Here is a 16,666-nt window from a genome sequence, read left to right as displayed (position 1 = left end):
AACAAATGCACTTGACTGAATCTGCATATTATAAACACTTAAAGGAAACCATGCTTTCCCATTATTATTCTGACCTTGACTGTTTTTTTCCCCCTCAGCTGGTCTTCCATTAGGCATTTAGAATCTATCTCTAATATTTAGAAAAACACCTGCATATAACTCTTGAAAATGTTTTGAAGAATGCTTGTGATATTTACAAAACATTGTCATGAACTATTATTTCCAAGTTTAATCAAGTATTTATTTAACATAATTTTACAATTTTTACAATTTTATAAGAAATTCCTATATTGGCCAGAAAATGGTTATTTTGTGTATGGATGTATAAAATATTATTACCTGTTTGGTCTTTTCTGTTTCAGTTTTAGTTATGGTCTGAGAGAAGTCTTCCAGTTCCTCTGGTATTTTATTGTCATCTTCATGATCTCCATCAGAAGAGGGCCCAACTTTCCTTTTAGTTTTGGGTAAAATCAATTCCTGTAGATATTCTTCAAATTGAATATGGAAAATTCCTAATCTGTCTGTTATCTCTCGAGCACAAGTAGTTTTACCTGCTCCATGAACCCCAAGTAAACACACCCGTAAAGGAGGAGCCTACAGGAAAAAAACAGAATATTCTGTAACATTTTGGAGTGTACAATGCACCCACACCCTACTGTTTTTCACTTCAAAAATATCATGATTAAAAAATTAATCAAAACCGGTCATATACTTTTGTATTTTAATGTCCCCAGGTTTTCTAGTGCTGTTATAACTAAACTACCTGCTCTCTGGAAACATGAAACAAATCTACTACTCTACTATCAGCAGGTAAAAATGAAACTTCATTAGACAGGTCTGGTAAATCTTCTGTTCTTTTGCCCTTTTCCAAGTTATAAAAAACCCACAAAACCTGCAATATTTGTAATTTGTTAAACACGTTTTAAGATTATTGTAAGCCTTTATAATCTTAATCTCTTTTCTGCTGTATTTGCATCATTAATTCACTGTGTTAATACAAATTTACATTAAAAATCACTAGGGAAGCCATGTGTTTTATTTGCTTCAAGGGCTTGCCTAATATATTGTCACTTAGGAAAAAAATCAGCCATAATAAACAAATCTAAATGGAAACAAAGTAGTTCTTTTAATCTGCTATTATCTGCTTTAAATAATTTTTAAGATTCTCACTTGTAGTGGTTCATTGTGAGCTACATACTCCTCAGGGTTCTTCAAAAATTTATCTCTGTACTCAGAAGTAGAAAAATAATAAATCTTTTCTTTATATTTAGCTGCATATTCCTGGAGTCCAGGGTAGAGGACAAAGTTCTCTTTCAGACTGACTGGACAAAAGTGGTTTGTGTCTCCCATATGCCTTTTCTTTTGCTGAATTGTTTCTTCATCCTGAAAATATGAAAATTTTAAAGAATTCAAGAGTTTTCTCAGATTAAGTAGATCAGATTAAATAACACCAAATATATTAACTGACAATTGAATTAGGGTGGTATTCTCAAAAATGTTTGCATGCTGAAAATAAGTCCAGGAAAATACACACTTTTTTAGATTCTGACTCAGAAAACAAACTGTCCAAGAGAATTACTCAGAAAAGAATTAAATTAAAAATATCATTAATATCATAGTTAGCCATTGAGGATCAAAATTAGCGTAGAAGTATCTATGATAAAATTTTTTCCTACTGTGTTTTTGAAACTGATCTCTTTAAATGTAGACCTCTTCAGAATATACAGTGAGAGCTGGTGTTATGAAGTCAGATTACTTATCCAGTAAAGGTAATTTCTAAAAAATATATTCAATACTGCTCACTCAATCTGTAGATATCCTGTACTGCTAAATTTGGGGATGGGAATCTTCCAATATAGGATGAAAATAGAAAGGCAAATCTAGACCTCTAATTTCATTAAAGTGGGTGTGTGAAAATTATCAATAGCTGAAATGGAATAGGACTCATCATCTTCTGATGTTTATATGATGGCTCATGGAATCATTGTTATCTGACAGAAATCAAAGTTCACATTTATTTCTTTCATAAACCTCTTCTTGCCATCTAGCAAAACTAGGTACAGTCATTCTCTCTATTAGCATAGGGGTATTTGAGCTTCTTGCTGTAGTAAAACTACTATCTGCCGCAACACATAAATGTGCTGAAAGTGTTCTTCAAGCACATGCTAATATTTATTTTTTAAGAAGACTTCAACTGGATTAAAAAAGAAATCAGGATCAAGCAAAATCTGTCTTCTCTGAGGTTATGTTCAAACTCAAAATAAAGGAGCTATAATAAAAGCATAAACAGATAAAACCTGGCATGCTTACTTCTTCCTCTTCTCCCTCTTCCCCTTTCTCTTCCTTTTCTTCACCTTCCTCTTCCTCATTTGTCGCTTCAGCATCCAGATCTTGTGCTTCCTCCTCTAAGTCTTCATCAGATAATTCCCAGCCATAATATTTAAAAGGTTCTGAAAAGGTTAAGGGTTTTTTTCTGTTTTAATAGTTATCCTTTGGCTATACCAGAATATATTCTCTTTGTCCATGAAAGTAGGCGCATACATGGAAGAAAATATTTCCAACTGCATCTTGCATTTCTTCTACTCAGGGACAAAATGTTCTCCCCAGATGTGGAAATTACTATATTGCCTCCTCCAAAAATGGAAATTCTACAGGTTGTTTTTGGTTGAAGTAAATTGTATTTTCAGTGGGAACTAGTATTACAAAAGTATTATACAAACAAGTGCAGATAGTACCATTCTGTTTAAAAGAGGTTTTTTTTTTACTGTTACTTGTTGGGAAAAATCATCACTCAAATTTCAGTTTATTATAGAAACAAAACAATAGATGTTTTGGTTAATAAAACACTTTATTTGTAGGGATAATAGGAAAAATGTAGTATTATTTATCTCCAGTGCTCAAAATTCTGCAAGACCACACAAATGAAGAAATGCAATTTGCCAAAGAAATATTAATTTAAAAATAATTAATGTAAAATTCAGTTCTGAAATACAGTCTGTGCAGGTGGTTAGATTAGATAATTACACACCCTAAAAGTCTCACTAATCCAATGAATATTACATTAATGAACCTTCACTATCTGTCCATGTCTCAAACCAGTATTCTGGCATGCACAGATAGAACAAGTAACTGCAGAAATGTGCTTTCAGAATGTTTAGGGAGCTATTATGCACTTATTTGCATAGCTATATTACATATATATTTCAAATATCTATATTTTCCCCACTCTTAGATGTCCGAAAGGCTGCTATTGTACTTTTCAGCTCAGAGAACTCAGAGAACACAATATGACCCTCTTCATATTAGCAATATCAAACTGAGTATAATCTACTCCCTCATCACATGAATTATCCAAAATCCCTCTTGATAGTTAAAGTGCCAATCACATAAACAGTATTACTTACTTTCCATAACCAGAATAGTTTGATTAAGCAGACTTTCTGGTGTTTGCTCAGCAATCTCTAAAACAACCACCTGAACTTGAGAAGACTTCCTGATTTTTGATTCCACTTTTTCCCAATCATTCATGAAAAGGTCAATCTTCATTTTAATTGTTTTCATTTCTTCTGTATCTGGAAAAACATCCTCTGCAAATTCAGGTTGCATAATTTCTGAAAATCAAATAATGTAAAATAGGCAATGCTCTTCTAAATTTTTTTACATTTAAAAACTATCATTATGCTGTAGGACTATTTTTATATTGCTCAAATATGGTGGCATACCTTTTAATGCTTCTTCCTCCCCATAATTATGAATTACTATACTAGTAGTTTACAAAGACACTTCATAAACTCCCAGTTTAATTATGTTCATACTCTAACACTGAGGCTTCTCTAAGAAAATAAATGAAGTCAAGTTGCTGAACTATATTTGTATATGGTTATTTAAATCAGCACTCAAAATAAATATGACTCTTTCTGCAAAGAAATACAATACAGAATATATTAATCTAAAAATTATGATTCAGTGATGAACAGCTTTTGACAGACTCTCCATATAGTCATGCCTCATGCCAGTATGGGGAAAATTGGAATGAACAAATATATGGAAAGAAAGTTAAAAAATCTTAAAATGACTTCCCTCTCTAAATACTGGAACTGGGAAACTCTCACAGGAAATTCTTGCTTTAATGAAGCCATGTCTGCATACAATCACTTGTTTAGTAATTGAAAGAGAGAATACTTTAATCTCTTAAGAAACATGCAGAAATTTGTAGTGTCTGTTGTTTCAGATCAGTCCAAGCCTGTTTCCCAACACTGTCTCACAGACAGCTGACAGGAGCTAGAGACTGAAAGGATGCATTAATATAAATAAGCAAGTCACTGGTACTACACATTGTAAATATGACAAAACCATACCAAACGTGTTGTCATACTCTGTAAGCATATAAACAAGGGGTTAGTTTCTTCCACCACAATTTCTTGCTGAAGAAGACAGATGGAATTCAGAACTTGATATTGACAGCTGCTGTTGAATTTGAAACTTGGTATTTACAACAGATATGGAATTAAAAACTTGATATTGACACATTAAAAAATGTTCCAATTAGGAGCCAGATAGGACTGCAATTACTATCCATTCATACACTGTTAGACCCTGAAAGTCCTGAGACAAAGTCCTATCTCAGCTAGAAGATGATACCCAAGTGCCTATATGACTCCATAAAGACCTTGTTGCTGGCAACAGCAATGTGGTGTTGATGCTGCTGTTCCCAATCTCAGCACTCATTTAATTTTCATCTCTGATTGTCTTTATTTCTTATGTTCTGTTAATAAGTGATGCCAGCTAACAGACAGAAAAACAGTTGAAAGCAGTGAGTTAAATGATCTGATATTACTCTAAGTTTGCTGGGACTTACAGCATATGCTGTGGTTTTTTTCTTGACAGAAACAAAGATACAAGAAAATATTTTATCAGTGAATGGAATAATTTTCTATTTTGCCAAAATTTTCCACTTCTCTTGTTGTTCCTTTCTTGTTTTTAGTTTGAAAGAGCATGAACAGATTTTGAAACATACTCAGTCTATTCCAATGAACTTCAACAGATTTTTTACATAAAAAAGGATGATTACTACTCTTCTTCTGTATGTAACGCCTTACATGAATAAAGCAGAGCGATCACTAAAAATGAAAGTCCTTTGTAACGCCTTATATGTAAAAAACTTTGACTACTTTCTCAAAAATACAAAAAACTTCAAAACATTAAAATGCCAATGCTTTATGGTCACTCTGGCATTAAGCAGGCCAATGCTCACTCGGTCAAATTTCAGCTCTGTAACAGTCATTTTGAGTTTTTCCCTGAAAAATCCAAACAATTGTTTTGGCTTATGAAGGGTTAGATTGCCCTGTTACAATTTTCTTCATTAAGAAAACATACTTCCTCCCAGAAGCAAGTATCTCTCAATCTCCTCTTGTGGACTGTTGAAGAAATTTGAAAATGAAACATTGAATTTTCCAAAATAGAGCCAAAAGGCAAAAAGTGTATAATGCCGCAGGACTTCAGAGATTTGGCAGGAAACAGATTGAAATGTAATGGTGAGAGAAAAGATGCTGCCTAATTTTTGTGTAATATTCTACCAACTAAAGCATCACCTCAAAGTGCCAGTATCAGCTGGGATATGCAAGTGCCTTCAGAACAAGGACCATATCTAACACACCTTCTTTTGAAATTCCTTCATGGCCCACTAAGGTTGGTCCCTCACTAGTTTGCTACTTGTGCCTTCTACAACCCTTTAGTCCACACATGAAATCAGGCACTTTAGAGGTAGTATGGGAGTTTGAGTACTGCAATGTCTACATCTTTTTAAAGGTCTGCATGCCAATGTGTAGCTCTCTAGAAATATGCTAAATTTATAACACTTACATGCTTTTCATAATTTTATTCTTCTACTTTTGACATTGAAACTTTTATTCTCTCAATATCACCATCTACCTGAACTATATCCATGATTAACTGAGGTTTGAAGCAAGTTGGTCTCTCTATAGCAATTCATGTGCTGGCTCAGGGACCTGAGGACATCCCCAGGCCTGGCTGTCCCTACCCAGCCCCCTGGGGTTCCTCCCACCTGCCCAGAGCCCAGGATCCCTCGTCAGCCCTCAGGGCTGTCAGCCCACACTCCAGCCATACCATTGCACAGCCAAGGTAAACTGCAGAACTATTAATAAATAAGCATTTCGACAAGTATTTTTGTGATCTTTTATAACAACCAATATATAATACATCTTCCCCCATTTTTTTTTAGTTTTGAACAACACATCTATTGGACTGACACCTTGGTGGCTAACTTTCCTCTTATTTGATTATTAGCCTAAACATAAAGTGCAAAAGGGAATATCATTAAGGAGAGACATCTTGCAGATTTCAAATAGTTTGATCTTGAATTAGAAATAATGTTTTCCCTTGAAAAGTCTTAAAAACATTTGCATTTTACTAAACTAGACATTCATTCTTTATAAGTCATTACATATGCCCTGAAATTACATTTTTGCTTCTTGCCATGATTCTAAATTAGAACATAAATATACCTTTTTATGTACATTAAAAGATGTTGTGCAAATGGTACCACTAATGATGTTGCATTCTACAGTGATATATTCCAAAGGAGGCAGAGATTTAGCTAGGTAAAACCTGCTTAAATTTGGGCAGCTCTAATGCAATATGTAATGGTGACTCCCTTAGGAACACAGATTTTAAGAAACGAAGGAAAGGATACATTAATAAGTGGGTTACACTAACTGTTGCTTGCACATGTTATCCCTGGCACAGTCACACTGCAGAAATCATATGTGCTGCCTTGTGAACCACAGCTCTGCTCACAGTAGTAACACAAGGAAGATGAGGGCTGGCTGGATCTGGCTTTCAACAGATCATTTTACAGTCCAGCCCTTTAAAAACCTCTCAGTTCTCAGCAGATCATGCCATTTTAGAAATATACAAGCAGAACAAGAGATTTAAATCAATATTTGGCATCATCTGAGACAGAATATTGAAAATGGCAATGAATCCATTTAATAGAGTAGTTCATAGAGTAGTTTATCTCAAATGCACTTAGAATTCATGTGACCTCTTCTGACAAGCCATATTTAGCAAAGGATGGACCAGCATGTGTTCCAGCTTTGTTTTGCTGTTTCAGACACATAATTCCAAAGAAAACCTCTATCCAGAAGATTTTGTTGCTTAAGGAAGCATATCCAGCAGCTATTATTGCATACTTACAGAACCTTTAGATTATTCAGGTCTAAGTGAACTGGAGAAACTCTCCCCTGGAAAGAGGGGAGTGGTAACAAAAGAAAAAAAGGTTTACATTGCCAGTGAAAAGAGACAGACCAAAAATCAGACAACCCAAAACTCATTTGGTTTTGGTTCAGGTATTTGAACCTTATTATGACAAAAATGTTGCCTTCCTGACATTTACTTTGTCTCAGGGACCAAATAAGGCAATGTACCTTCGCCATTAGATACAAATTATAATAACTCTGCTTGGTGAGGTTACTTACAGTGAGAAGATTTTTTTTTTTAAATTAAAAACATAGTCAAGAAAAATACATGAAAAGACAGCAGTGCTTTAAAAATAAATTATATAAAAATGCAAACAAGGAGGTGGCCTTTTCCCTAACAGTACTGTTCTTAATTTAATTTTATTATCACAGTGGTGATAGGTAACAATCTTCCCCAGCCTTAAATCTTGGGCTTTTGTAGGGAATGCCTACATACCAATCCCTCATATTTTGGTCTGCATGTTCTGTGCTTTAACTGAGCATTGTTACCATAGAGACAAACAATCCTTGAAAGTTATCTGTCCCCACATTCTCTAGTGAATTGTTGGGCAAAGAGAGCCTTTTATATGTTAGTATTTGTGACTTTTTCTTCCCTCAGTCCATATACAACATCAAAAAAGATTAAAAAGTCCTTATTTTCTCCTCATTGAAACACTGCCAAAGCTGACACAGACACACCAGAAGCCAGCACATGCTTCTTCATTAGAGCTTAACTAGCAAAATAAACAGAAAGGCAAAATATATGATAAGAGGGACACTTTGATTTCTTGGAACTGATCTGTATTTCATTATTAATGTATTTTCAGTTGCCTTTTTGAAACAGACTGTATTTTTTTTTATACAGAATTTTAATTTCTTACTTATAAATATACATTGCCAAATAATCTCTAGCATATTACAGTGAAATACACTCTACAGACAAACTTATATTGTATGTGCCTTTTTTTTTTTTAATTGGAAAGAAAACTTTGGTTTACAGATAAAGTTGATTCTTTCTAATGCATAAAAATATGTATATTAACAACTTTCTATTAAAAAAAATGGTTTATATTTGATTTAGTTCTGGTTTGTTCTTTAAAATATTTTTTAAATTCTAGCAGATAAAAACTAAAATGTATACTTTAAAAACTAAAGCCAACCATCCATTAAAGATGAGTTGCTTTCAAAGTGTTTTTTGAGAGAAAATCGTTACAAGATTTCATATACCTTTTCACTAGCTTATGGTTCTATTCAATTTACAAGACTGGTAATGGATAGGGTCAAGGAGGACAAATTGACAGACATTAAGTGAAGTAAATTAAGAGGATGTCCTTTGTCTTATTATGTTCAGAAAGTGACAAGAACTTCCAGAAAGACTGATAGCTTTAATAATAGGATTTTTTTCTTTTTTCTGCAAAACATTGCATAGTTGTTCTCTACCAATATTCATTAGTCTTTATTTATCTGAATGAGAGACTAAAAGAATTTAAGACCTGAAGGTATTTGGGATTCAACTGAGGAAGCTGTTCTTAAGCTTTCTGTTTTTCAAATTTTGATGTTTCTCTGCCCAAAATGCTGGGAGTACAGGTATTAGAATCAAATTATCACATCTGATTTATGAAGGACAGCAGAAAGTGGCTTTGAAGATCATGCAGCTTTGCTCAAACACTGAACAAACTGTGAAGGTAATATCACTAGAGCTTGCTTTGAAGTTTGCCGTACAAGTAGTTTGCAATCTCTCATCTCCAGTTTAATAAACTGTCCTTGTCCAAACTCTCTCTCTGAAAAGCCTCCAGTTAAAAGTAGGGGAAAGCACAAATCAGGATGCAAGTCAGTCAAGAAAAGCAAAGGAAATATATTTAGAGTCTGTAGGACTGAGCACATATCATCTGCCTGGTAAATGTTATAATTACAATTGATTCCAAAAAGTATTTATCTTCAAAGACTAAATAGGAAATGCACTAACATAAACAGGCTTAATTATTTTTTGCTGTTGTTGTCTCAAATATCTTACTGAATTTAACATGATGATAAAAATAAAAAAGCATGAAAATATAATAAAAGCCCAAGAAAAGGCTATTGATTCAACCCTCCACCATCTGTAATGAGAAAGAAGATCAATATTAAAGAGCTGGGATTCAATATTAAATTAAAGAGTATATAACTAATACTGATCTTAACAGCTGTGAAAGCATAAGCATGAGAGATGACATCTGGAATTATAAGCCCAACTACCAATTTATCTTTGCCAAGAACTTCTGCCCAAATAGCATGAGCAGCAGAAGAGACATTAGTGAAGATGAGTTTGTATGAACACACCAGCCTGAAATACTGAGGCATAAGCATGTGTGCTTCAGTTGAGTTTGCTATAGAAAGGAAGCAATCTCTGGCAGAAATGTGGCAGGAAAAGAATATGCCAAGTATTACTTCAGCAAGATTGGAGTGAACCCACAGATCCACTTGAAGCTGAGAACTCCTCTACAATAGCTGAAATATAGTCTCATGAATTGATATAGCTCGTATAGTCATACTCATGCAAAGCTTCTGCAAAAGCTTTGCAGTGTATAAAGTAAATAAAGTAAGAAATTCCTGAAAAATCCCTCAGAATAATTGTGTAAAAGGACATGAAAAATACATAGGAGGCTTTAATTTTCAGTGAGAAAATACAAGCAAGAGTTACCACATGAATTGACTTCTGTATCTTTAGCAGACATTTCAGCATTGAACTTAGCTTCTTAACTCATTTAAATACATTTGTTAGATTTACATGAAGTCTCCTTCTCCAGTTACTTTACTCCTATTAAGACATGTAACTTGTTCATTACTGAAAATATTTTTTGCTTTTAAACACAGACAATATTATAAACTTGAATATATTCAGTGCTGAAGCAATCCCAGATTCCACTGACATTACAAAAACAGTGATTATTAAAATGTGCATCTATTTATATAGAATAGAATAGAATAGAATAGAATAGAATAGAATAGAATAGAATAGAACTGTTTCAGTTGGAAGGGACCTACAATGATCATTTACTGCTCATCAACTGAGCAATCCAGGGCTGACCAAAAGTTTAAGCATGTTATTAGTGGCATTTCCTAAATGTTTCTTAAATGGTCTGGGGCATCAGTCACATCTCTAGGAATCCTGTTCTGGTGTTTGGCCATATTCTTGGTAAAGAAACACTTCCTGATGACCAATCTAAGCCTCTCCTGGGCACCTTTGAGCCATTCCCATAGGATACCACATATGAGAGACCAAAAGAGTATGATTTGGGCTCTGGAGTATTTTTATAAGCTATCTTTTTTATATTATAACTGCTACATATTATAAAAACCCAACAAATTGTGAACACGTGAACTGTCAACATTTATATTGTTGTAAAGATATATCACATGGGAGAAAAGCTGCAGTCAATGTACTGATGGCACTACATGTGAAATGAAACTAAGTCAGGCTAAGAGCAGCATGACTGAAGTGTTTTGGTGAGTCAGTGTTTGATTATTGAAATAAAATTTAGGCATAGGAAAACATTATTTTCTCTGAACATGGACTTAACATGCCTTAAGACCACGTGATTATTATTACTTCTATAATTAATAAATGTTGTTTTGATGTACTCAGAGCAAAATTAGTTAGATATTCAAAACTACCATGAACTTTGGTATTTGAGACACAGATGATAAAGTATCTTTGTAGAAGTCTTTATATTTAATACTATAGGATTTATTCACTTTAGAGAAGAGCTATGTGTTTTATTAGAAACTATAAAAAGTTATAATGTGGATTTTTAAAAAAGCTTACATGAATTTAAAGAATTCTAGAAAGCTACAGTATTTTTTTCACAGAATAGGTGAAATGTTACCTCATTAAAAATTAAAAGAATGCTATCTTATTCAGTCTATCTTATACTGCCTTTACAACTTAGGCCTTGTTATATATATGTAAAATAAATGCCAGACTAGGTCAGGAAAGAAAATGTATAAGAGACATAGTGGTAATACAGAACTTAAACTTGGCCATAGTAATTTTGTATAGAAACCAGTACGTTATGTTTGAAAGAAAAACAGTAATAGATCCTTGATGAGAAAAAAAAAAAAAAAAGTGGGAATTCATGCCCTTCATGTTTTAATTTCATCTCCAGGCCTTGGGTGATAATTTAGGCTATGAATGGGAAATCTTGAGACTGTATAGTAGAGAAAGAAAATACTCCGAAGTTCCCAACATAGTTCTTAATATAGAGACAGATATTTATGCATGGCAATTCATTGTGACAGGAGATCCATATCAGACAGAAACATTCTTCTAAGAAACTAGGCAGGGATTAAAGAAGGCTAAAAGGGAAATAAAACCCTGCAGCTTTTGGGACTATTGAGGTTCAAACCATTGAAACTAACTGGAACTATCGCCAAACCTCAATTCAACTGACAGAATCTGAGGTGCAAAAATCCAGCCTATTTGTGACAGCTGGTCTTCTGCCAAAATCTCACTCCTTACAGATTATTCACTTCTGCCCAGGACAATTATATTTTTTCTGCTGGAAACTAAGTATAATACAATTCTGACATAAAGTAGGATCTTTAAAAGAAACAAAAAAATATGTGGTTATGTCAACATAGAAAGCAACAAAGTAAGAGCATCTTTACCCAAAATATTTTATTTATGGTGTTACTAGAGAGGAAACCTCATGTAATACACAGAATTGCATTTGTTTTTATGGTGTTAAATTATGTTGTTAAAGACTAATCTCCATAAGCACAAAGGAGGGGAGAAACAATGACAGATGGGTGAACCCCTAAAACTTAATCACAACAAATATAACCTTTACACCTTGACTTGCCACCCCTCGGGGCCATTAGAAGATGATGATGAAGGCATTGTCTGGGTGTGAAACCTATTGAGATGGGTCACACTGAGAAGCTCTCTGGATGAGGTGTTTTCCTGCCTACAGGGCATGAGATTCATTAGGGGATGCCTAGGGAAAAGCAGCTTGGGATTGTGGGAGATTTATAATATTAGGAAGCTTTTCTGAGAAGCCAAGGAGAAGTAAAGATCAAAGTGGATTGGAGAGAAACTAGCATGGATAATAGAGTAAGAAGAGGATGAAAGGGGAAATGGGAATATATGCTCAGACTTATTGCATGGTCCTAGGGACATGGAGCTGCAGCTGCCCCACCTCTGCTGGGCTTCTGGATTCAGAAATTCATAATGTGTGTTTCTATCAGATTGAGCAATTACTAATGCATGTTAAGAGAGCCATTGCTGAACTGAGCTCCATTCCCTTTTAATTACTTCAGGCTGAGCTTACTGGAGGAAGACCAGAAAATCAGACAATTTTGTGATTTTTTCATTAACTATTGACTAAGTTCCAGCAAGGTTTTGTAACTTTTAAAGAGCTACAGATTTTTTGATGAATAATTTCAAGACAGTTAATAAACCACTTAGAAAAGTTACCAAAGGAGATAGAATCCCATCCTTTGGATTTATTGAAAACTGCAACAGTGATGGCTGATTTACTGGAAATAATTTCTATTCTGTAACATCCATGAGCATGGATGTTACACAAAGAATTAAGTGCCTGTACCAGCAAAGAGAGTAACAAAATGTCATTTTTCTAGATGCTGAATGTAAAAAAGGAAATCAAAATTGGAAAATCAAACCACTAAAAGATTGAAACACCTAATTAGATCAGAAGTCAAATGATACACACCTTTCCCCTCAGCAGCAGCTGAAGACTGATCTTCCTCTGATGTCAGTGTTTCTTCCATTCCTCCTCTGGAAATACAAGTTTATTTATCTTAAGACCTTTATAAATATTACTAAAGCAAGTTGCAGATATATTAAATATAAAGATGTGGAAATATAATTTCAGTTGTAAAAAAAAAAAAAATCGTATGTACTTTATTACCTAAAATGTTCTTGTCTCATTGCTTTAAAAGGTTGGACTAATGAAAGGCTAATGAAAAAGCATTTAGAAAAATATTTTACTGCCACCATAGGTACTGACATAAATGTAATATTCCTCAAAGACAAGAGATATTGGATTATTTCCTACATATGATAACTAGTCTTAGTGTAGTACTTTAGTTAATTTGTGTGATAAATGCACTTTAACACAAACTGAGGCTAGAATTTTCTTGTGTTCATTTTATATATTCAGATATTTGGAATATTTTACCTTGCATCATCTTCTTTCTTTTCTAATGCTTCAGCTATTGGTCTTTCCAAAATCTTAGAGTTATTTTCATTCCTACTTGCTAGGTATGCTCTGCGTAGTATACAGGCTCCTGCAGCACAATTACATGTACAATTACATGTACAATTACAGTAATGACTTTAATCTGTATAAAACTAAAGTAATTTGATTTGGAATATCAAATAATAAATTACTGACAACTTTCTTTTAAAGTCAGCAAAAAGTCTATATACCACAGAAATGTTATTATGCTGTTGATTACTACATTTTAGAGCTTTTTTTTTCAATTTAAAGCATCTAAAGACTGAATCTGGGATATTGGAAGGTTATGAAGGCTATAAAGGGAGACAGAACTGAGATTATTTATCTTATACTTTCATATATCATGTGTTATTCTGACATTTATTTTATTTGCAAGTGTAAAAAGAATGCTATTAAGAAACTAATGAAAAACATTCAAATAAAAATATAATAATGTGCATACCTCCATTACTGCTGCTGTTTGGCAGAAATTAAGCATATGCTGAAATCAGGAACTACTAGGAACTCTACTGATTTATTTACTTTGAAAAATGGATTTATATATGGCTGTGTGCTGAAACCTATTTTCATCAGTGGACTTTTGAGAGTTTAGATTAGGTCGGGAAACAGTTTACAAAGTAATGACTCAATTGCTGTGAAAATGTAAACTTCTCAACTACATGATTATTTAAATGACAGAAACAAGTGGGAATCAAGTAGAGTCAATACAATTGTGCAAATAAAAAGAATAAAGTGAAACAAAATAGCTAAATCAAAGGAAATGTATCCATAAGCAAGCTACTTTTTTTAGCCAAAATTTTATACTACCAAGAGTATTAAAATAGGTTGTTCAGATTAGAGCAAGTAATTAAGAGCTAGGTTTTGAGAACTAGTGGAAATGGCAGAGAGGTGTATTTTGCAGGAAGCAAGCACATAATAGGAAGACTCTAGAGAGGCCTTAATTTGAAAGCCTCTGCTATGAATACCCAAATTCTTCCCTCCACAAAATAAAAAATAAAAAATAATAAAGGAGCAGTTACTGACCAGTTTTCAACACGGTTGTCATGAAAAATTATGTGATTCCAAAATATCTAGATTAAAACATTTCAGGGATGATGAGACAACCTTTTCTTCTATCCAGCTAATTACTAATTTGTTGAGTTCTGAGAAGTGAAGACAAATTTAATATCATTCTGAAAGCATCTCTTACACCTCAGTGGTCCCACTGCAGTACAGGCTAGAGTATTATTTATTAAGCTTATTATTTTGCACACAATATTGACATTTCATTACCATATGCCGACAGGAAAGAGATGCTTTCTGTGGTTGTATGAAAGGACAATGCACTGTGTCCCAGAAACTAGGTTGATGAACATTTCAATAAGCTTGGAATAGCTGGGAAGCAAAGATGAGGCATGGAAATGCTATTTGCCCCTACATTCTTTCCAAAAGTGTCTGAGATAAAGTCTTGAGTGACAGCTTCTGCAAATATGGTTTTCTGACAAACACTGGATCTGGAACTTCCTCATAGAAATGTTCAGCCAGTATTCTGTCTGTGTATGAACTCTGGCCACACTGAAACACTTTTACTTACAAAATTTCACAAAGCTGTGTGACTAAGTAGTTTAGGTACTATTCCTGAATTGTGAGGATGATTTGCTGATCACTTGAAACACTTCTGAAAAGTTGGGGGTTTTTAAAATAAGAAATCTGTTCTTAGTAAACTGCGGAACCTTGATTTTCTCAGGTTGATTTTTATATTCAGGGACAAGGGTTTGAAAAGACCTCTAGCCTGATTCCAATGCTGGGCACCTAACGAGCTTTCTTGAACTATATGTGAATAGACCCATCATGCCTTTCTTCAATGGAAGTTTCTGCCACTGCAAGATTTTTTGATAATGAACTGGGTTGAACAGGTAATGATCAAACATTGCTAAAGATCAATTAAACTTGTGGTGCGTATGAATCAAGGAAATATGATCCATGAGGACATAATTTGACAGACAAAGTTTTAACAGTACATGAACGTGTTCAGTTATCGATGCCTGGTGCCAATCTTCCTTTTGGCTGGAAAGAATAAAGTAAAAATCCCTTACTCTGAATTAATGGATACTAAGCCATTGTACCCATCTGGGTAGGCAGTTACTGGGGTTTATTGCTGGACCCAGAATGGAGAACAGGATACGCCTGCGTACAAGTATCTTCCCCCTTGCTTTTTCTTCAAGCTGAGAAATTTCATACCTCTAACCTGATTTTGCAAATGGGAAAAGCAACGCAGAGAAATCTGACCAACAGCCACATCACAAGGTGGTGGCCAGCCAGCCAAAGAATACAAAAATCTGATGCTACAAGAGTCTACTGTTTTTTCCTGCTGAGAAGAAAAATGAAAACTGATTTAAAATGGGAGGAATCTTCTTTACTGTTATAGCAAAGTATTCCTGGTTTAAATTCTGTGTAATTCCCTTACTGCAAATTATAAGAAATTGTGGTACTCTTCATTCACTGGATCAATCATTCTCCAGATCCCTGAAGCTTTATAAATGGGACATAACTACTAGTTTTTCTCATAAGTATGTTTTATAAACAGCTATCAAAACAGAAAAAAATAAAGAAAATATAAAGTTGCATTAGGGTGCATTTACCAACCATCTTTTTGTGTATCCTTCAGACAGACAACAGTGTCAGGTAGAAGTCCTTTCTCTGATAAAGCTGACCAGTGGTCTTCTGACAGAGGGTAGTTATCCACTACCCACCCTCCTCTTTCTGAAGCACCAGGAAACCTGTCTTTGTTTGTCTTCATAAGCTGTTAGAAAATGTCACATTCAGGAATATAAAAAGACATAAGTCAGCTGTACAAAAAAGAATGCACAATACAAAATTACTTCCTAAATGCTATGATTTTTCCTTATTGTAATTTCAAGTCAATAAAAAGACATTTATAACTTTATATGTCTGAATGAAATGAAAAACATTTTAAAATATAAGAGACTAATGTAATAGTGATTTTTAAAGCTTGCCTATAAAGAATTTACACTCCAGTTTCAATAGTTACATGCCATTGAACAAATTCAAAACATTTCAAGATTCTAGGATAAATCTTCATAAACAATTATTTTCAAGCTCTTACATCTGGTGTTCAGTTCTTTAATAGTGACTACAAATATGAGAATAGAGCAGACAATGATCTGTCAG

General features: G+C 33.9%; 1 protein-coding gene across 5 annotated transcripts in view; it reads right to left on the bottom strand.

The window, feature by feature from the left end:
• AK9 (adenylate kinase 9) overlaps positions 1 to 16,666 on the bottom strand; it is a 59,031-nt gene that overhangs the window by 21,632 nt on the left and 20,733 nt on the right. For 4 of the 5 annotated variants that reach the window (XR_004148051.2, XM_077782273.1, XM_031504393.2 and 1 more), the window contains 7 exons: positions 16,121 to 16,277; positions 13,436 to 13,544; positions 12,968 to 13,032; positions 3,405 to 3,611; positions 2,311 to 2,450; positions 1,171 to 1,383; positions 340 to 594 (listed from right to left, as the gene is read on the bottom strand). Coding sequence is in view for 4 of the 5 variants with exons in the window: in XM_077782273.1 (XP_077638399.1) it covers positions 340 to 594; positions 1,171 to 1,383; positions 2,311 to 2,450; positions 3,405 to 3,611; positions 12,968 to 13,032; positions 13,436 to 13,544; positions 16,121 to 16,277 (1,146 nt within the window). In the remaining variant the exon portion in view is untranslated. The remainder of the gene's footprint in view (positions 1 to 339; positions 595 to 1,170; positions 1,384 to 2,310; positions 2,451 to 3,404; positions 3,612 to 12,967; positions 13,033 to 13,435; positions 13,545 to 16,120; positions 16,278 to 16,666) is intronic. The other variant, XM_077782275.1, reaches the window with a different exon arrangement.

This window comes from Lonchura striata, chromosome 3, assembly GCF_046129695.1.
Source record: "Lonchura striata isolate bLonStr1 chromosome 3, bLonStr1.mat, whole genome shotgun sequence".
NCBI classification, from domain to species: domain Eukaryota; kingdom Metazoa; phylum Chordata; class Aves; order Passeriformes; family Estrildidae; genus Lonchura; species Lonchura striata.
The sequence above is the reverse complement of the archived record's forward strand: the minus strand, read 5'-3'. Positions and strand labels throughout refer to the sequence as shown.